The sequence below is a fragment of the Panthera leo genome, chromosome B1 (assembly GCF_018350215.1).
Source record: "Panthera leo isolate Ple1 chromosome B1, P.leo_Ple1_pat1.1, whole genome shotgun sequence".
Classification (NCBI taxonomy): domain Eukaryota; kingdom Metazoa; phylum Chordata; class Mammalia; order Carnivora; family Felidae; genus Panthera; species Panthera leo.
Window position 1 is genome coordinate 145,298,385 of NC_056682.1, and position 21,966 is coordinate 145,320,350.

A 21,966-nucleotide genomic window follows, 5' to 3' on the forward strand; every position below is an offset into this window, starting at 1 on the left:
AAGATACTTTGAAGTCAGTTATTCAATGAAAAGAAGCTAATACAAAATAGTATGTTTAACCAAATGCTAGAAAGTTAGTGTCAAAGTTTTTGGGTTTTAAAATAACTGGGCAGCCTTTTTATGGATCCAACATTGTCACGCTGTTTATTAGTTTAATTCTTCTGGTGTGGTAAGTTACTTTATCTCTTTTTCCTTTAAGTCATTGTATAAATAGCAGAGTCCCAGTCATTTAGGAAACTAGCAAGGTTTCAAAGACTCAAACAACTTATCTGTTAGCTCTTTTGAAAGAAAATATCTAAACATTGGAGGAGCATTACCCACTAAAATAAAGCATAGATTAACTGTCATACGTAAAAGATTTTGAACTGACATCTCCCAAGTATGAAGGAAATAAGCTGTCATTTGCAAATTAGTCATAAAAGCAATTAGTACAGAAGATCTTGGGGATAATGCAATTTGGGGTCTTGCTGTCAAAGCACCTTAAGTAATCAATTGAAATACTAGAGGATAAAAGATTTCCTCTATGTGCTGAAACCAAATATGTTTTCTGTATAATTCTCAGTTGACAAGAAGAACCCAGACCTTAGTTACTCTGGCACTCGGCACCCAGAGGTGAAGCCTGGGGTGGGGTGGGGTCAGGGAAGGAGTAGGGAGGGCGGAAGAATTGAGGGGGAGTGTCTTCCTGGGTGCTGTTGGACAGAAGCTCCACAAAGGTTCGAGGAGCTGGGAATTTTCACTTTAATTTAATGCCAATTAATATTAGCCATTGAGTGTCAAATGCATAACGACCCTCTCGTGTAACAAGTCAAGCCCAAATTTAGTGGCTTACGACAATATATTATTTCTGATGGTTCCATATGTTAATGAGTGGTACTTGGACCTCACTTAAGTGGGTGTCATCAGAGCACAACTGGAAACGCTGAGAAGTCCCCCACATGGAAGGGCCTTGTGCCGGCTGCTGGGGTAACTTCATCCCCCTGCTCCTCCTTCTCTTTCAAGTAGCATTATTGTACTTCTCAGGAGAACAGAAAGAGTGGAAAGAAGGAAGGAAGGGAGAAAACGATAGAAGGAAGGAGGGAGGAGAAAGGAGATCTGGGAAGGGAAAAGAAGGAAGGAAGAAAAGTAAAAAGAAAAGGTAAGACAAAGGCCCTCCACTCTCCCCCACTTCCTTCCCCTACTGTCCTCTCCTCCTTGCCCCCTCTGTTCCCCCCAATCTTTTCCATCTCCTCTCATCCCCTCCCGGCCTCTCCCCTTCTCTGACCTTTCCTCCCCCACCTCTTCTCTTCTCCTTTTTTCTCCCCTCCCCTGTCCCTGAAACCCAGATGCACCGCCCACACTCCTTCCCTTTCAGGATCCTCTGGATGGTGCACCACAGCTGTCTCCAGTTGCCGGAAATGATGGCTGCAGTCAGCTCACAACTGAGACCTTCTCTGGGCACAGCCCAGGGCCCCAGGGAAATGTCTCACCCAAAGTTGTCCCCACTCCCCAGAGGTAGCCCACATCTAATGACCTGTCAGTGGGAGAGTTTGGAGGTCTGCTCCCTTGCCACAATTCAGAATAACTCTGGAAGGCTACCCCAGCCCCAAAGCGTCTCATAGGATCGCCTGGTCTTCTATTGTAACAACAGCTCTCCTTCTCTCCGGTTCTTTACTTCCTGACAGATGTTAATCTTTAGAGCACTCCTCAGTAAACTTCCTGCACACAAAGGTCCTCTCAGGGTTTGATTCTGGGGAATCCCACCCAAGAGACTCTTTCTCTCTCTTTTAAAAAAATCTAGTCCCTTATCATTCAGCTTTCGAGTAAAGCTTTGTCAGAGAGAATTCAGTATATTGGCCGCCATAAGACCTTAACTTAGGCTGAAAGCTTCTCATTTTTGTAATCTCCGTATCTCAAGAATCCTGTACTGGGTCTATTCTGTAACAAGATTATCAATAAATGGGTATTGATGGATGAATATTTATAAGAAGAAAAATATACCGTATATGTTGGTAATACTAACACATGAATGACAGAAAAAAAATACAGAGAATATGAATACATTGTTCCCAGAAGCTTCTTAAAAATGAGTTGTGGAAACAAATCCTGCGCTAAAACTTAAGGATCCATGCATAGATAGAAAGAATACAGATACACTTGAACAAAAAGATGGCACTTAAGCTACAGAGCTCTCAGTTTTCTGACTTTAAATTAGGGAATAGGAACTAATATTTGTCAAGTACCTACTCTGTTCCAGGATCAGCCCTTAGTGCCTGTGAGACAGATATTATTACTGTACTGATTTTACAGATGAGAAACCCAAGGGATGGAGATGTTAAATAAATTGCCAAGGTCAAATAGCTGGAAGTACTCAAAACCAGATTTGAAACATAATTACCCTGACTTTGTATTGTACCACAAACTGTAAAGAATTACAATTACTGACCTCTCCAGCTGGAAACCAGTTAGCGATTTTTCTCTTTGTTCAGCCTAGAGGTGGGTCAGAAACAATCATCCCACATTTATGTGGCAGTGGAATCACATCTTTTAAGAATGTGGTTTTTGGGGCGCCTGGGTGGCTCAGTCGGTTAAGCGTCCAACTTCGGCTCAGGTCATGGTCCGTGAGTTCAAGCCCCGCGTGGGGCTCTGTGCTGACACCTCAGAGCCTAGAGCCCGTTTCAGATTCTGTGTCTCCCTCTCTCTCTGCCCCTCCCCTGTTCATGCTCTCTCTCTCTCTGTCTCAAAAATAAATAAACGTTTAAAAAAAATTAAGAAAAAAAGAATGTGGTTTTTACAGAGGAGGTACGGGTTCTTGCAATTTCTCAATATTTACGAAATAGGACTCTAGACTTCATAGAAAGAAACTTTTGCATGTAAACTCTAAGTCTCCCTATGTCATTATTTCACTGTACATATTTGAAGTATGAACAATCCTTTTCGGGAATATAATATTAATTTTGCTGACTAAAAGCAAACCAGGACGGTCAGCCAAAATTACAATCATGTGCATTCTCTCTGTCTTCTGTGATTCAGTCAGGGAGGCAAATCAAAATCCCCAGGTACTCATTCTGTCTGGTAAATTTCTCAATTTGTAACATCCAGTAAAGACTTTTGAAGTTAAATACAATATGAGAGCTACCCGCAGTGATTTTCCTTATGCAAGAATTACAAGTATGATAGAAAAACAAAGCCACTAGTCAGATTTATCATAGATCTTGTCATACCTTCAAGAATTGAAGGATTATGTGAATGTGTCACACCCAGAGGCAAGCAGGAAAATGTGGTAAAATGAAGGGCATTAATTAAACATTGGAAATTGTCTGGAGGGGGGCAGTAACAGATATTTTAGCTGGCCTCTTGTTCAAGTCCTAGTGCTTTCATAACTGAGAGTGAGTTTCAGATAGACAGTAGAGTGAATGTGATATTTAGGAGTTTGTGTGAGGAAAATGTATCTCTAGAAGACTTACAGTGGGTTAATTTCCCCCAGATATATTAGTCGTTGAATTTGCTAGTGGTAAGATAAATGGTAATGCTATTATTAGTGAGTAGTAACTGCCAATGAGGGTCTTGTATAGGTTATACTTCCGTAATATCATCTCTTTTCTTTTTTTTTTTTTTTTTATTTTTTTTTTTTATTTTTTTTTTTTATTTTTTTTTTTTCAACGTTTATTTATTTTTGGGACAGAGAGAGACAGAGCATGAACGGGGGAGGGACAGAGAGAGAGGGAGACACAGAATCGGAAACAGGCTCCAGGCTCTGAGCCATCAGCCCAGAGCCTGACGCGGGGCTCGAACTCACGGACCGTGAGATCGTGACCTGGCTGAAGTCGGACGCTTAACCGACTGCGCCACCCAGGCGCCCCTCATCTCTTTTCTTTATAGAACAACCAATTATAGCATGAGCATGACAAACAGAATTGCAAGAATACTACAAATGAGGTCTTACTCTATGGTCTATAAAGAAACCAAACTTTTAAGTCTTGTTTCTGGGTAAAACAAAGATCTTGAATGATGGCAAAGAAAAAAGTAATCAGTAATGTTTATTTCTTCCAGAACGTACATTTCACCTCTTGAAAGGACATTTAATATGCTTTCATTTATTATTGTCAGGCACTGACTCAATGAGTATTTTGGGGCTGGTATGACAAATAGGAGATTATTTAAAACACTGAAATTTATAGTTCACACATCTATGGTAATTTGATTTGCTTTCTCAATGTTTCCCTAATATTAGTATATGATTCATAGGTTCAAAGGGAAAAAAGTACTACTTGGGAGAGTAAAAAGATCATGAAAGTTTAAAAATTTTTGAGGTATTTTGTTTTTTTTCAATATTGCTAAAAAATTGGTCAGTAAATCATCTCTTTAAAATTTTCCATACCTTTGTATCTTCCTGTCTTTCTCCCTCTTCTGTGTTACGTACAGCTATATTAATACATAATAATGATGTATTACTATAATTACTGTAATAATACATTAATAATATGTTAATAACATATACTAATCTAATAGGTGTTTTATGTATAAGGAGAGAGATGAAAAGATGTAGAATAATTTAGCTTAGATACAGATGTGTTAATAATATAGTAGCATGTACTAATAAATACATATGCACCAATATAAGCATATATATTGATCCAGTTGGTGTATGTGTATATGCATATCAATTGGATTAGTCTCCTTCCTTTCATTTTCCTGCTTTTCCTAAGGATGAGTTATTTACATGAAATTGCTATTTTGATACTGAGAGACAGTGGGACTCCTTCAGTCCGGACCAGTCTTCTGCTTAAGCACCTACTATGGGCTAGGCAATGGCCTAAAAACAGCAACGAATGTGACAAAGGTATTCTGGCCCTCATGGAGCTCACTGTGAAGCTGGAATAGACCCTAAATAAATGACCACAGGGATCTAGTCTCTGTGGATTCTACAGTCATGTCAGTGGCAAAATGTTATGAAGGAAAAGAACAAAGTGCTATGAGAGGATGTAAAAGAGGCCTTCATCTGGGGAGGGCAAGGATCAGTGAGGTCCTCAGTGACAGGTCAACTGACCTCAAAGGGAGAATGGAGTTAGCCACGTGAAAGTGAGGAGTAGATGTTACAGGTTGAGGGGACTACCTACCCCAGGGCTCTTGTTAGATTACTTGCAGACAAGCTGAAGAAAAGAGAGTAAAGGAATTACCATTTATGCAACATCACATTGAGCAGGTTACTGATGTTAGGGCACTGTCTAATAACCTGAGGTTCGGGATAATTTATTAATTCCTTAAGTCAATCTGTGGCAGGTATTGGGGATGCAGAGATGCATATGGTTGACAATCGAGGAGAACTCTTACGTATAAAGAATAAAGAAATTCACAAACAAACAAAAAACCCCACGATACAATATTTGCTATTCAAAAACACTGAAATATTTAGAAGATCCTTAGGAGAACAACAAAATGGAAACCACAAATTCTTCTGGGAGTGCCAAGGAAGACTCCCTGAGGGAAGCATTGTTTGAGCTGAGTTCTAAAGGATGAATAAGCTTCCTCCTACAGGCAGAAAGTGGTGAGGCCCTTCCAGGTAGAGGCCCTACCAAATGCAAAGGTGTGGACCCAGGAAAGAACACTCCCAATTAGGGAACTAATAAGCTCTTGATTGCAAGGGTGCAAAGGACCCGTGAAGTTAAAGTAGTCATCAGGAGTCAGTCAGATGAGACAGAACCGAATATGCCATGTTTCACAATTTTTATTTCCCATCTAGGAAATAGGGAACCAGTTAAGGATTTACGGCAAGGAAGCCTTACCTTAAATTTGTGTTTTCTAAACAGCCCAAAGGCTGATGGTACTGTGAAGGAGTAACTGGAAGGGGACTGATCTTGGAGAAAGGTTGAACTTATACAGTGGGCCCCAGGGGAAATGAGGGTCCTCTCTGCTAGCCAGAGAGCAGCATAGTTATTTCTCAGATAATGTAGAATTAAAGATAAAGCAAAGTTTTTGCAACAGTATCAGAAGGAAGAAACAACATAAGTAAATTTTATATATCTTTTATTTTTTCCAAAGAACAGAAGAAGTACCATAAACCAGTAAGACATATGATGAAAAGTAATTTTGACATTGCAGGTGTGATGCATAGGTAATTCTTTATAACAAAATGGTCAAAACCTCAACCTGCGTATATTTCTTGAAAACCAAATGTGAATCTATATTTAAATGGCGCAAATACACTTTCAAAACTGCCGGAGTACAGGTCATGGTTAAGTTTGCCTTTGTTGCTAAAAAATGCAAACAATGCATTTCTATAAAAACTGGAAGTAGGGAATTTACCTATTTCCTAGCTTCTTCATTTATCCAAAACATCTTTAGTGACTAGAATAAAAGTACTCCTAGCAAAATGGTTAATATATACCATAAAATCAAAGTTTAACAAGTAAGTCATGACATTATGCCATACTAAGAAGACATCAAATGTCTAAAGTTATAGGAAAAGAATATATTAGTCCTTATAGAACTTAAACATTTAAAAATTCTAAATAAGGAAATATATTTTATACAGATAACTGCACGATACACTCAGCTTTCTAAGGCAATACAACTCAGCATTTCAGGTCTAAGAGCAAGGAGTTCTCCTGACATATTCCCCAAGAAACAATACTAAAACATTTCCTATTTCATGAGGAGTAAAGATAGCAATATATCTTCACATACAGCATTCTAATGAAATACCATTCACACATGAAATCCCCAGCCTCCTCAGTAACAGTATCAGGAATATATTCTAAAATGACAAAAGTCACCTTGAACGATTAACAACCAGTGATTTTTGACTCACAGTTCAGTCAATTGCCAAAGGTTTCAATAGCACAGCAGGCAAAATAACAGCAAATAAATAGCAGGGAATACTATGTGAAGTACTTCAGGACCGGGGCATTAAGCTGGAAGGACAAAAATAAATCTTCGCTCAGCCCTTCTCTCACAAGTAGGGAGTTCATGAAGAAGCCTAACTCCCTGGAGAAAACCAGCCCTTGCTTTTGTCTTCACTGGGTCCTGAGACACGCAGAAAACGGCTTGGCCAAGGAACTGGGCAATTTTTTCCAACGCATGGTCCTTTCTCTTAATCAGCCTTTTTCCCACTGTTGAGAAAAGAATTGTATCAGTTGAACTGAATTTCCACTCTCTCTACTCCAACCTGTTTTCAGAACACAGAGCTTAAGCCCAATGAAAAGCCAAGGGTGGACTCAAGGACTATACTCACAACAGAATACATTTCAGCCACGATCTCTATGGAACCCTCTATGACAATTAGATTGGTGATAAAAAAGTTTCCCCAGGACTTTGCTGAACAGTCCCCCCCCCCCCCCCCCGCCCCCTCTTCAAGGATCTTTTATCCCAAGCGTGGTCTCCAACGGGTAGGCAAAGACAGCCGTTGCAGAGAATAAGGAACTTGAGAAGTCTACGCTCTCAAAAGAGATTACAAAGCACAAAGATCAAAGGGACAGTGTACCTGTCTAAGATTTTCTGGATGGCTTTCTTCATCACAGGGGTTTCTGGGTCCAGACAGACTTCCTTCTTGTTCTTCAGGGTGGCTCTGCAGACACACACACACACAAAAGGATGAGCCCTCGAGCCACGGGAGCTGAAGACTCGGGCTGAGGGACTTCTCTCCTGTCAAGGTCACAGTGGACACCGCGGCGCACGAGGACTTACATGACTTCCACCTTGGGACACTGTGGCCCGGCCGCGATCACCTGCATTTTAGCGATCATTTTGGGATGAATCCCCGGTGTGGTGGTTAAACACACGCAACGCAGCTCCCTCACTATGACCGCGACGGGACCGGCTGGGGCACAGAGACAGAGGGAGAGAGACACCGTTATAGGGCAGGTGGGAGGAGAGCTCTCCCCGCGCCCGCCGGCCCGGGGCACCTCCCCGCTCCCGGGGCGGCCGCGGAGGCTGGGCGCGCCGCCCTGCCCGGGTGCGTGCCGCGTGCCGTGCGCTCTCACCGCTGGCGAGGGGCCCCGGCGGCGTCAGCAGCAGCAGCAGCAGGAGCAGCGCGCACAGCGAGCCCGAAAGGCGGGGGGCGCGGGCGGCGCGGCTCGGCGGGAGGCTCATGGCGGCCACGAGTGCGGCGAGGGGTGCGGGTTCCAGAGGCGGGAGAGGAGCCCGGATTTGAAGCTCCCTCGCACTGTGGCTTCCCCAAGTTCTCCGCATCCCTTTTATCGGCACGGGCCCCTTCCCCCCTCCGCAGGAAGCTCAAGCCTTGGGATGCTTGGGAAACTCCCTGGAGGAGGGGTGCGGGGAGGGGGCTGGGTGGAGGGGGGCTGAGCAGAAGGAGTTGAGGAGGAGGGCGGCTGGGAGGAGCTCCCTGCACCGGTGGCGCGGTGGGTGGACTTGGTAGCCGCGCCCCGTGGAGGATGGAGCTGCTGCTCCCGCCGGCGGTGGGGAGCGATCCTGCAGGGATTTCATCCCGTAGGCCAGCCGGGGCAAGCGCAGGCCAGCTTCTCCTGGGGACAGAGCCCTTTGCGGGTTGTCCCTGGTTTCCGGCTGAAGAGGAAGACCGGAACCAAACTGGCAGGTTTGACTTCAGACAAATTTCTGAACCTTCTTGCTTATTTATCATCATCATCACCACCACCACCACCATTCAGGAAATGTCAGCGGTGGTGGAAACTGCGCTGAACTGAAAGGCACTCCTCTCCTGCTTTCAGGCGGGTCATTCTAGGTTCTTCGAATCAACTTACCATCCTTTGGACTTCGGCTAGCCTCAGAGGCCAAGATACTTCGATGGAGGTGTCTCTACTCCAGCTTGGAGTCAGTGGCAGGAAGGGACTCCCAAAGCAATTCTAACTGGAAATGCCACCCTTGTAGTTTGCAGCAAGCATATGCGCGTCCGGGTGGTCTTTAAAAATCTTCAAAAATCACTCAGCTCACTCAGCAAACTGGCCTGGAAGATAGTGACTTGCTTTCCACTGTTCAGTACGCTAGTGAAGCCGAGGAGGTACGGTCTTTGGGGATGTGATGGGGTTGGGTGAGCGCAGACTTAAGCGGTGACAGAGAGCTGAGCCTCGTCCAGCTCCAGACTCTAGCCAGGTGTGTAACTGACCCAATTTGGCCAAGCTGTGGCAGGCTGCCAAGTCTGAGGGATTCTTCTGGGCGTTTGGTCTGGGCATTTGAATCAATTTCGTAGCAAGACAGCACCCACTCTGGCCTCACTCAACTTCACAGAAGGAAAGGGGGATCAAAGACATTGGCTTCTGGAATGATTTAGCTTCATGGTTAGTGGCTGCTTTAATGCACAGGCCTGCTGTAATCCAAGTGAGCTCGGAGCTGCCCCCTGAAGTTAAGAGGTGAAGTGCCTTCCTCACCCTCTCTCATAACTGTGGAAACGGTTAGAACACTCAAGTATTAATGGCCAGGCCTTTCACGCGTCTACCTCCGTGCAAGGCATGAGTATGATATTGGAATGACACCTAGATTTTCTTTCATGGCAATCTAACTAGATCCTCTTCGGGATTGTTCTCGGTACCCTTGTCCTCACGGTAGGCCAGCAAAGGCGATGGGTAAACATGATGGCAGTTGGAAGCTACTACTTTCCTTGTCCCTCAAGACCCTGGGGAGTTGCATTGACTCCTCCATGTACCTTCCTGGGCAGAACATCACCACCACCTTGGCGGGCAAGGGGGAAGTCTCATAAACCTTTAGAACTTTTGGTCTGGAAGGAAACTTGAAAAATTCTCTAGTGGAGGGAGGCTGGGAGGCTTGGCCTCACTTTGTGGGGAAGCTAGATGGGAAGTTCGCTATCCTGCACAGCTTCCTGATACCATCAGCATCAGACCTGACTCAGCTGATACAACCCTTCGTCCTTCTAGGGAGTGGTAATCTGGGGAAAACAGCCTGCAGATTTTTTAGATTGGCTTTTTAGAGATTAGACTGCATATAAAGACCAAAGGTAAACCTCACTGATACGGAGAAAATAAAAGTTCAAAAATGTGACTAAAAATCGTGGGCAATTAAATTCAACTTGACCGAAGCGGGGAAACCACAATATGATAAGACTCTGGGGGAAAAAACCCACCATAATGACATAGGTTATTGAGGGGTGTGTGTGTGTGTGTGTGTGTGTGTGTGTGTGTGTGTATTTAGGTTAGTTCCAAATAATCTATTTTAAATATAAATGAACATATGAGTTATTTTGGCATGAAATGGTGAGTTTGGAGAACGGTCATGAGACGTGATTTCCAGTTCCTCCTGATACTCTTATAGCTTTTCTTGCTTCACTTGGTTTGTACTCTGAATCAACTTGCCGTGGATTATTTGTGAAATATAAGGCAAAAAAAATTTTTTTTTGCAGCTGGCAAGCAGATAATAGAAAGTCCCCGCTAGAAGTGGGTTGTTGGGTTGCCCAACCTAACCAGGAAACAGTGTGCAACTTAACCTGGGTTCTCACTGAAATCATGCTGGCCCTTTGCCCATGTGTAACTCTTGTCTAGGCAATGCTGGTGTGGGCCTTCTGCAAAGACAGATAAGCATGGGGATGATCCAAAGACTCCCTGCAGTTGGGAATGAAAGCACCAAGTACCATAGGAGGCAGAGTTCTTTAAAAGCAGTTGTTTCTTCTTTCTTATGGCCAAGCCATTTGCAGCAACGTGGATGGAACTGCAGGGTATTATGCTAAGTGAAATAAATCAGTCAGAGAAAGATAGATATCAGATGTTTTCACTCATATGTGGATCTTGAGAAGCTTAACAGAAGACCATGCAGGAGGGGAAGGGGAAAAAAAAGTTACAAACAGAGAGGGAGGGAGGCAAACCATAAGAGACTGTTAATTTTTTTTTTTTTTACATTTATTTTTGAGAGACAGAGAGAGAGAGAGACAGAGCACAAGTGGGGCAGGGGCGGAGAGCGAATGAGACCCAGAATCCGAAGCAGTTTCCAGGCTCTGAGCTGTCAGCCCAGAGCCTGATGCGGGGCTCGAACTCACAAACCATGAGATCATGACCCAACTGAGCCACCCAGGTGCCCCAAGGAGACTTAAATACAGAGAACAAACTGAGGGTTGATGGGGGGCGGAGGACAGGGGAAAGTGGGTGATGCGCATTGAGGAGGGCCCTTGTTGGGACGAGCACTGGGTGTTGTATGGAAACCAACTTGACAATAAATTATTTAAAAAAAAAATAAAAGCAGTTGTTTCTTTATTCCCCTTTTAAAGGGAAGCCATTTGCCTTTCCGGCACTCTGTCTAGGTAGTGGAGAAAGGCAACATGATATTTTTGTCCCAAACTATAATAAAACAATCTGCAAAATGACATTGATATCTTGATAGCCTGAAAGATTTATTTGTTTGACAGAAGCAATAGATTTTTGGGGACACCTGGGTGGCTCAGTCAGTGAAGCGTCTGACTTCGGCTCAGGTCATGATCTCACAGTTTGGGAGAACTTGAACCCACAAACCACAAGATCATGACCTGAGACGAAGTTGGACACTGTTGTCTATCTGCATGTCCTCTTTGGAAAACTGTCTATTTAGATCCTCTTTCCATTTTTTAAATTGGATTTTTTTCTTTGTTTTTGAACTGTATGAGGTCTTTATATATTTTGGATATTAATTCCTTATGTAACGGATAAGGAGTTGCAAAAATCTTCGTATGATTTGCAAAAATCTTTTCCTATGCAATAGGTTGATGATGATTTCTTTTGCTGTGCAGGAGCTCTTTGTTTTAACGTAATCCCATTTGTTTATTTTTTCTTTTCACAAAAAAATGTTAATGTTTTTCAGATTACAAACCATGTTCTACACAGTCACTAGCAAATACCCCATGGCTGTCCACATCTGGTTAGCCACTTGTATTGCCCAACAACCATATTTTAATCTGTTGAAATCCTCAGTCTGTGTATTCCTAGCCTTTGAAGCAACAATGATGTCAAACATCTGAGAGATTTCCAGGTTCTCCAGCCTGAAACCATCACCTGCTTTCCAAATTCCTCTCTTCCTTCAAGACCTGTGTGAAGTCCCATCTTCTTTGAGAAAGGTTTATCCTGACAAAGCCAATTAATATGTATTTTCTTTTCATCTTCAGCCTTTGAACATCTAATGTACTTGCAATAACTATCTGATTAACAGAGTTTACTTATTCCTTAATTGTGCTTTTGTCTCTTTCCAGTCAACTATAAATCAGGGACAATGGAAGTGTTGAATCACTACATTGTACACCTGAAACCAATACATTGTATATTAACTAACTGGAATTTGTTTTTTTTTAAAGTTTATTTACTTATTTTGAGAGAGAGAGAGCGAGCAAGCGCACAAGCAGGGGAGGAGCAGAGGGAGACGGGGAGAGAGAGAGAGAATCTTAAGCAGACTCCATACTGGAGCCTGAAACAGTGCTCGATCCTGTGACCCTGGGATCATGATCTGAGCCAAAATCAAGAGTCACTGAACGGACTGAGCCACCCAGGTGCCCCTTAACTAACTTGAATTTAAATAAAAACTTAAAAAAATAAGATCAGTGGTAATGTCTTACATCTTTCACCTAATCTCTGTAAGTTCCAGGTTCAGTAACAGTCTAAGAACATTTAATGACAGATGATGATAACCTTTTATTTTGCAGTGTTCTTTGAATTACAAATGGCTGTTAAAGTCAAGGAGAAAAGAATAGGGTGGTTTGCTGCCATTAGTCATTTGAACTCCTCAATTTTGAATTAGCTTTGCCTGTGTTGGAAATTGTTTCTTGATTATTATTAGGGACAATTCAGATGATATTTTCAGTCTTTGGAACTTGAACTAGTCAAAAGAATGTTCAGAAACCAGCAGGATATTCGATATTGAAAGAAAACAGTATCAACAGTACAGATACAACTACAGTATCAACCAAATTACGTATTTTCTGGGACTTAGAGATTGTTGGAGATAAATGATAAGGGAAATTTCTGGTTGAGTTATGCTGTATTGGATGTTCACAGTGGGACTATTATTCTAAATTGATCTCTTCCAACATAATCAAAGAGAGCTTTAATTGTATGATCATGCCTTAGGCCTTGTAAAATATTTTTCTAAGTTTCTATTGTTCTTTATTTGTACTACTCTTCATATTACTTTTAAGAAATGCTATATGCCTTACAGTAATTAAAGATGTAGACATATAATTGTCAGGTTAGGTGCATCAAGGATATCGGTATAAGAATTTCTCAATCACTAAGAGTTTAAGTAGAGGATAGAGTTACTTGCTTGCACGCAAAAAAAAAAAAAAAAAAAAAAAAAAGGAAGAAGCCAGCTACATCTTGGGTTAACTTTGCAATATCCATGCATTCTGTCTGCTTCCACACTGGCTTGGCAGTCCCATGAAGAAACAGTATTATGTAGGGAACAGCATTGCTTCAAAGTTGCCCCGATTGCACTGTGAAATGTCAGGAATGTTTTCCCTTCTATTGTCCATTATCTAATTTGCCTTGCTGCCCATTTCAGATGAAATCTGCTTGAGAAAGGAGTAAATCAACGAACCTTAATTGAATCCAAACTCAGCAGGACTCCAGAGAACCCTAAGGGAACATTTTCTTGAAATTTCCTGGTTGGATGGGGTAGCTAGTAATTTTTGTTCCTCTGTGCAAAGATGCAAAATGTTTTGTTGACAAGAGAAGATACAAAGATGAGGATTAAAAACATAAATGTTTTGAAAAACCCTGGATTTCTCAGAAATAGGAAGCATTCATTACTTTCTTCAGAAATTTGTTTTGGGCTCAGCAAAACAACAAAAGTCTTTTAGGGGTTTAGCTATTTTAAATAACTTCTTTGAGATGTCATTTATCTGATACTGACTGCGGAGTCCTTTATGAAAAATTAGGCTTCTAATGCTTGCATAATAATGGTCATTTACTATACTGTGTTTTGACTACCATTTACCTTCCTACCTTTTCTTTTTTAATTTAGGAGAATATCCATTTCTTCATGAACTCACAATATCTTTCATTCTCATTTAACATGTATTAGAATCTCCTTGATAGCTGATTTAGTAGGAATAATTGTGATGTATTTGCCTGTCTGTGGCTTATATACTCTGTAGATAATCAAAACCCTCTCTGTTGTCTTCCTTTGTCATCACTTGAATAGATGATGTCCATGAACTTAAAAGTCACACACACACACATACACACACACACACACACACACACCGCCACCATCAACGGCAACAATACTCCAGTCTAAATGTTTGTGCTTCCCTCCCCAAATTCGTATATTGAAATTCCTAACATTGTAGGATTGTAATAGGAGGCTAGACCTTTAGGAAGTAATTAAGTCATGCAGGCAGATCCCTCATGAATGCGATTAGCGTCCTTATAAGAGAGTCCCCACAGAGCTCCTGCACCCCTTCCTACCAAGTGAAGGCACGAGTGAGGTGCCATCTATGAACCAGGAAGCAGGCTCTCACCAGACACTGAACCTGCCAGCACCTTGATCTTGAACTTCCCAGTGTCCAGAACTGTGAGAAATAAATTTCTGTTGTTTATAAGATCAAGGGAAAAATAGGAACAGAGCATATCTTATAGTTGATTTCTTGCCACAAATTTTTTCGTAAATCTGATTATGAATTCTTAGTGAATAACTACTTTTATGCATTTTTGAAACATTGCCAAAAAGGAGGGAGTGGGGGTTAAGCAAAATGGGTGAAGGAAATGGGAGCTTCCAGTTGTGGAATGAAGAAATCATAGGGATGAAAGGTACAGCATAGGGAATATAGTCAATGATATTGTAATAGCGTTGTACGGTGACATATAGTAGCTACATTTGTGGTGAGCATAGCATAATGTATACAGTTGTCCAATCAATATGTTGTGCACTTGAAACTAATATAATGTTGTATGCCAACTATACTTCAATTTAAAAACATTTGATTAATTAAAAATTTACCAAAAAAAAAAAAAAAAAAAGAAAGAAAGAAAGAAAGAAAGAAAAAAACCCCTTTTTCCCTGGCCACAGTTAATGGGTCAGAATGGACACATAACTAAAACAAAATTGTTAAGAATTAGGAAATTGATCCCATTGACATAGAAGTGTTGCAATGCCAAAGCAAGTCACAAAATCCTAGAAATTCTGGCTACTGCTGAACTATGAGTATCTTATTAACAAGTTGAGATTTTAAAACATGGCTTCTTGCTGGAGAGTAAATCGACGAAACCACTTCACCAGAATGCTTTGCTTTGAATCATTTTGGTTTCCCAAAAATTCAGTATTAGTAAATCAGATGGGAGGTAATTTTCTTTGGAACAGGATGTCCTTTTGGAAACAATTTAATTTTCCCTGTTTTAAATTTGAGAACCAGAATGATAAATGCTATGACCAAGGACTATGTCATAGAAAAGATGAAAATAGTATCTCTAATGTACTTGAAGAAGACCAACACTGGTTTCTTTTATAATGTCATTATGTGAAAGTTAGTTTTTTGTAATAAATGAAAGTTATGAAAGTTGTATATGAAGTATACCCAATTAGCTTTCTATGATGGTTTGAAAATGAAATCATAATGTAAATTGAGGCAGTACAATTGGTGAAGGAAAAACTTGGCAAGCTGAACTTTAGTAACATTAAAATTTTCTGTTCTGTAGAGACACTACCAAGAAAATGAAAAGTTGAGCCACAGACTGGGATTAAATACTTGCAAAAGACATGTCTGATAAACGACTGTTGTCCAAAATAGGCAAAGAATGCTTAAAACTCAACAATAAGAAAACAAATGGTATGATTGAAAAATCTCACAAATACCTTAATAGGCGCCACACTGAAAATATATATACAGATGGCAAATGAGCATATGAAAAGATGGTCCACATCATATATCATCAGGGAAATGCAAATTAAAAAAACAATGAAATATCACCACACACCTATTTGAATGGTCAAATCCAGAATATCAGTAACCAACAGCTGGTGAAGTCATGGAACAACAGAAACTCTTATACATTGCTGTTGAGAATGTAAAATGGCAGTTTCTTACAAAACTAAACAGGACTCTCCAGCAATCATGTTCCTTGGTATTTACCCAAAGGAGGTGAAAACTATGTCTGCATTTAAATCTGCAAATGGGTATTTATAGGAGCTTTATTCATAATTGCCAAAAGTTGGAAACAAGCAAGATTCATTAGATTAACAAATAAACTGTGGTACATTCAGACAGTGGAGTGTTATTCAGGGCTGAGAAGAAAAGACATGGAGAAAGCTTAAATGAGTATTAATGAGCGAAAGAAGCCAATGTGAAAAGCCATACGATTCCCACTATATGACATTCTAGAAAAGGCCAAACTGTGGAGACAGTAAAAGGATCAATGGTTGCCAGGGGGTTAGGTGTTAGAGAGAAGGAGCACAGAGGATATTTAGAGCAGTGAAACTACTCCGTGTGATACTGTAATGGTTGATACCTGCCATTATATATTTGTGCAAATCCATAGAATATACAACACCAAGAGTAAACACTAATGTTAACTGTGGACTCCAGATGTAGGTCATCAGTTGTAACAAATGCACCACTCTGATGGGGGAGGGTGTTGAAAACAGAGGTGGCTAAGCATATGTCAAGGAAGGGAATACATAGGCAATCTCTGTACCTTCTTCTTAATTTTGCTGTGAACCTAAAACTGCTCTAAAAAAATAAAGCCTATTTTAAAAATTTAAAAATTAAATTCTGAAAAGAAAAAAGACATTTCTTCAGTCATTAATTATTGCCTTATTTGGATTCTATCTATTTTCTTTCTTTTTTTTTTTAATTTCTTTTATTTTTTTTATTTTTTATTTTTTATTTTTTATTTATTTATTTTTTTTGGATTCTATCTATTTTCTATGCCACTAACTTTATGTGTAATCTTACAAAAATGTATCACTTCTTTAAATGAAACTACCAATACCTTTTATTTTTTTCACAAGGCTATATTGAAAGGAACAAACAGGATAGCTATGATAACTTTTGAAAATATTTTCTTAATTTTTATGTTTTCAACTGAGATAAAATTTGCACAGTGAAATGCATACACCTTGAGTATAAATATATAGATCGCTGAATTTTGAAAAATGAAAACAATTACTTAAAATATAGAATGTTTTCATTGTCTCAGACAACCTCTACTTTTTAATTCAATCTATCATTTCCAAAGAAAACTACTATTCTGATTTTTAGTTTGGTCTACACCTGACTTTGCATAAATGGAACTATCCAATATGTATTCTTTTATGTTTGGTTCCTTTTGCTAAACTTTGTGAGATAAATCCATGTTACCGTGAATAATAGTAACATATTCCTTTTTATTACGTTGAATATGCCTTGAATAATTGAAGTGAAGTATTCAATTATTCAACTATATGAAAATGTGTTTATCCATTCATTTGTGGATGGACATTTGGACCATTTCCAGTTTTTGGTTAACAATTTGGCTATTATGAATAAAGCAGCTAAAAACATTATAAAATATTTTTGTGTATTGTTGACTAAAGATAGCCATAAATCTGTTGCCTTTCTTCTCATTGAAATGTGGCATCTATTTTTTATACTCATCATGTGAACTGTGTCTCTGACTCATTTTGATCAATATACTTTTGCAGGAGCAATGCCGTGTAATTTACAAAAGTATATCTTCAGCTTTCACCTTGGTCTTTTGGTGGAATGTTCCTTCTTGGAACCCCACGGCTATGCCGTGAGAGTTCTGAGCTGTGTGCAGAGACCATATGGAAGAGAACCCAGGCACACTACCTGATATATTCAGAGACCATATAGAAGACACCCAGGCACTCCAGCTGATATCCATTGATATCAGCTGAGCTCACATCCATTGATATCAGCTGAGCTCACAGCTAAAAGCACAAATTGACAATCATGTGAGTGATCATCTTGTACATGGCAGCCCAGCCAAGTTTCAGACGGCTGCAATTTTCATTTTCTTTCAAGTTTATTTATTTATTTTGAGAGAGAGGAGAGGGAGAGGGGCAGGGAGAAAGAGAGAGAGAGAGAGAGAGAGAGAGAGGGAGAGAGAGAGAGAGGGAGAGAATGAGTAGGGAAAGGGCAGAGAAAGAAGGAGAAAGAGAATCCCAAGCAGGCTCTGGACTGTCAGCACGGAGCCTGATGCAGGGCTCAATCCTCAAACCGTGAGATCATGACCTGAGCTGAAATTAAGACTGGGATGTTTATGGACCGAGCCACCCAGGCATCCCAAATTTTCATTTTCTTAAGAAAGTTTTTGAGAAGTTTTAAATTCTGATGAAGTCCAATTTACCAAATTTTTCTTTTATGATTAATTTTTTTATGTCCCCTCTAAGAAATTACTGTCTACTCCAAGGTTGAAATATGTTCTCTCGTGTTTAATTCTAGAAGCTTTACACTTTTAGCTTTTATGTTTAGGGATATGGACTGTGACAAATTAAATTCTTATGACTCATTCAAAGTAGTGGGTGAGTTTCATTGCTTTATTTTTGTTTCCATATAGATATCCAGCTATTCCAGGAAAATTTTCTGAAATCTTTTTCTATTGAGTTTCGTAGAAGCCATTATCAAAACTCAGTTCATGGTATACATGTGTGTCTATTGATGTACTTTTTTTGGTTTCATGGACCTATTTGCCTATTCTCATGTCAATACCACAAGTGCTCATTAATGTGGCTTTATAAGTGTTGAAATCAGATGGTGTGATTCCTCCAACTTTGTTCTTCCTTTTTAAAATTATATGGGCTGTGATAATTCCTTTGCTTATCTATATAAATGTTGTAAGGCATGTACCAGTTTCTCAAGAAAAATGCTTGCTGGAATTTTTGTTTGATATTGCACTGAATATACATATCAATTTGGAGAGAATTTTCATTTCCACAATATTGCATCTTCTAATCTATGAACACGGCATAAATAGCTATCCATTTATTTAGACCTTTTTTGTGTATGCTCTGTTTTATAATTTACAGTGTAGATTTTTTATATCTTTTGTTAAATTTATTCTTCAGTAGTTTATAATTTTGTTGAATTATAAGTGATATTTTATTTCCAATTATTTGCTGTTAGGATACAAAAGTAAACTAGAGTTTAATATATTGACTTTATATCCTGAAATCTTACTATATTCACTTATTAGTTCTAACAAATCTGTCTCCCCCCCACTCTTTATATTAGATCCCCCAGTCATATTTATCTCATAACTGGAAGGTTGTACACTTTGGCCAACAACCTCCACTAGTTCTACCCCTCAGCCCCTGGCAAACACCACCATTCTACCATTCTATTCCCTGTTTCTATGAGTTTGGTTTTTTGTAGATTACACATATAAATGATATCATACAGGGACACCTGGGTGGCTCAGTCAGTTGGGTGTCCAACTTCAGCTCAGGTCATGATCTCATGGCTTGTGAGTCAGAGCCCCACGTCAGGCTCTGTGTTGACAGCTCAGAGACTGGAGCCTGCTTCAGATTCTGTCTCAGTCTCTCTCTCTTTCTCTCTCTCTCTCTCTCTCTGTCTCTGTCCCTTGACTGCTCACCTATTCTCTCTCTCTCTCAAATAAACATTAAAAGAGAAATTTTAAAAATGATATCATGAAATGTTTGTCTTTGGTTGATTTCACTTAGCATAATGTTCTCAAGATTCATCCATGTGGTTGCAAACGTTAGGGTTTGCTTCCTTTTTGTGGTTAAATAGCATCCCACTGGATATATACATATATAACACATTTTCTTTACCCATTCATTTGTCAGTGAGCACTTAGGTTGTTTTCACGTCTTGGTTAGTGTGAATAATGCTGCAGTGAGCATGGGTTATACAAATATCTCTTTGAGACAGTGATTTTGTTTCTTTTGATGGAAGTGGGATTGCTAGATCATATAGTAGTTGTATTTTTAATTTTTTGAGGAAATTCCATATTGCTTTCCTTAGTGGTTGCACCAATTTTCATGCCCTTTAACAGTGAAAAAAAGTTTCATTTTCTCCAGATGCTTGCTAACACTTGTTATTTCTTGTCTTTATGAAACTAGCCATTCTAACAGGTGTGAGGTGATAATCTCACTGAGGTTTTGATTTGCATTTCCCTGAAGATTAGTTATGTTGAATAGCTTTTCATGTACCTGTTGGTCATTTGTATGTCTTCTTTGGAAAAATGTTTATTCAAGTCTTCTGCCTATCTTTAAATTAGATTATTTGGTTTTTGTTTGTTTGCTATTGAGTTGCATGAGTTCCTTATATATTCTAGATATTTATTCCTTATCTGATACACAGTTTGCTAACATTTTCTTCCATTCCATATGTTGTACCTTCATTTTGTTGATTGTTTTATTAGAGTTTTCCACACAAAAGATTATTTAATCTGTAAATAAAGACAGTTTTACTTCTTCTTTTCCAATCTTTTATGCCTTTATTTCTTTTCCTTGCATTATTGCAGTCTATTAACTGATATTTTTGTCTGCTCCTGTCAATTATTAAGTGGTACTAAAATCTCTTAACTGTGATTGAAGATAAGTTTTGTTTCATGTAATTTAAAGCTTTGTATTAGGACCATACATATTTAGGATTGTTATATTTTCTTGATGAATTGTCTCTTTATCATTATAAAAATGTCCTTTTTTAAATCTCTGGTATTCTAGGGTGAAAAACTCCTTTAATTGAAGTATATTTTGGCTAATTTTAGTAAGACCATTCTAGGCTTTGTATGATTACTTATTACATGGTATGGCTTTTTCGATCCAATAACTTTCAATGTATATGTGCCGTTATATTTAAAGTGCATTTCTTCTGGATAATTTGTAATTTTGTCCTGTTGTGTTTATCTAGTCTAATAACCTCTGCCTCCCTCCTTCCCAAGTTTTAATTTAATTTCCAGTTAGTGCACTTACAGTGAAATATTAGTTCCAGGTGCAGAATTTAATGATTCATCACTTATATACAAAACACAGTGCTCATCACAAACTCTGCCTTTTTACTGGGATTTTTTAAAAAGTAATCTCTACACCCAATGTGGGGCTTGAACTCACAACCCCAAGAACAAGAGTCGCATGTACCACAGACGAGCCAGGCAGGTGCCCCTACATACTTGCAATCTTAGCACACAAATATCAAGGAGGGAATAAGCCATACCCAGTCATGGAAGGATGGCAGTTTTCTCTAGCTTACGTGCAACTTCTACAGAATTGTCCTTAAAATATTGTAAGTTTCAGTTGATTTCCATTAATGTAATTATTGATGTGGCTAATTTTAAGCCTATCGTATTGTTTTTGGTTTACTAATTATATTTTAAGGGCTTTTTTTGATGTCTGTGTCCTACTTCTCATGCTTATTTTGTGATTTCTAATTTTGCACTTTTTAGTTCTAAAATTTCCATGTTTTATAGTTGCCATTTTCTTATTGATATGTCTCCTCTATTCACTAATTATGATATATTTTTTAATTCTTGGAAATATTCATAACTGCTGTTTTAAAATCCTTGTATGCCAATCCCAACATCTGCTTTAGCTTCAGTCTATTTTAAGTTACCTCTTTCCTTTTTGCTTTTGTCATATTTTTCTTCATATGTCTAGTGATATTTGACGATATGCAGAACATTGTACATACAACATTGTCAGGAGTTGGAATAATGTTGTTTCCTTTTAAAGGGTATTGACTTTTGTTCTGAATAGTATTACAGTGTCAGTAGATTATTTTGGTCCTTGCAGGATGGGTTATTTTTCTATTTGGTTTTGTATTTAATCCTGGGATCTGTCCTTGATTTTAGGGCACACATCTTAGGGGCTTTGGCATCTCACTTGAATAATGGAGATATTCAGACAAGGTCTCTACTCTTTCTAGGCCAAAGTTGCAACATTCCTAGCGTTGCTATATTCCAGATATTACTATCCAGCTCATAATCACATAGCAGGCTGTATTCTCTAAGCCTCAGTGCCTCATCCTGTAGCAGCCTTTGGCCAGGGAACTGCAGTATTCCATTTTCCCTAGTTCGCTGCCACACCAATTGCAATTACTTCAGAAATCCACTCTGCCTGAGCTCTATTTGGTTTCCTCCTCCTTGAAGG

General features: G+C 39.4%; 1 protein-coding gene across 1 annotated transcript; it reads right to left on the bottom strand.

Moving 5' to 3' along the window:
* Nucleotides 1-5,986: 5,986 nt before the first annotated feature.
* On the bottom strand, nucleotides 5,987-8,249 carry CXCL6 (C-X-C motif chemokine ligand 6). The gene is made up of 4 exons (XM_042936200.1): nucleotides 7,959-8,249; nucleotides 7,663-7,795; nucleotides 7,460-7,543; nucleotides 5,987-7,088 (listed from the first exon to the last, which is right to left on the bottom strand). Exons 1-4 carry the CDS (start codon nucleotides 8,164-8,166, stop codon nucleotides 7,070-7,072), a joined length of 444 nt encoding a protein of 147 aa, XP_042792134.1. The 5' UTR covers nucleotides 8,167-8,249; the 3' UTR covers nucleotides 5,987-7,069.
* Nucleotides 8,250-21,966: the final 13,717 nt, after the last annotated feature.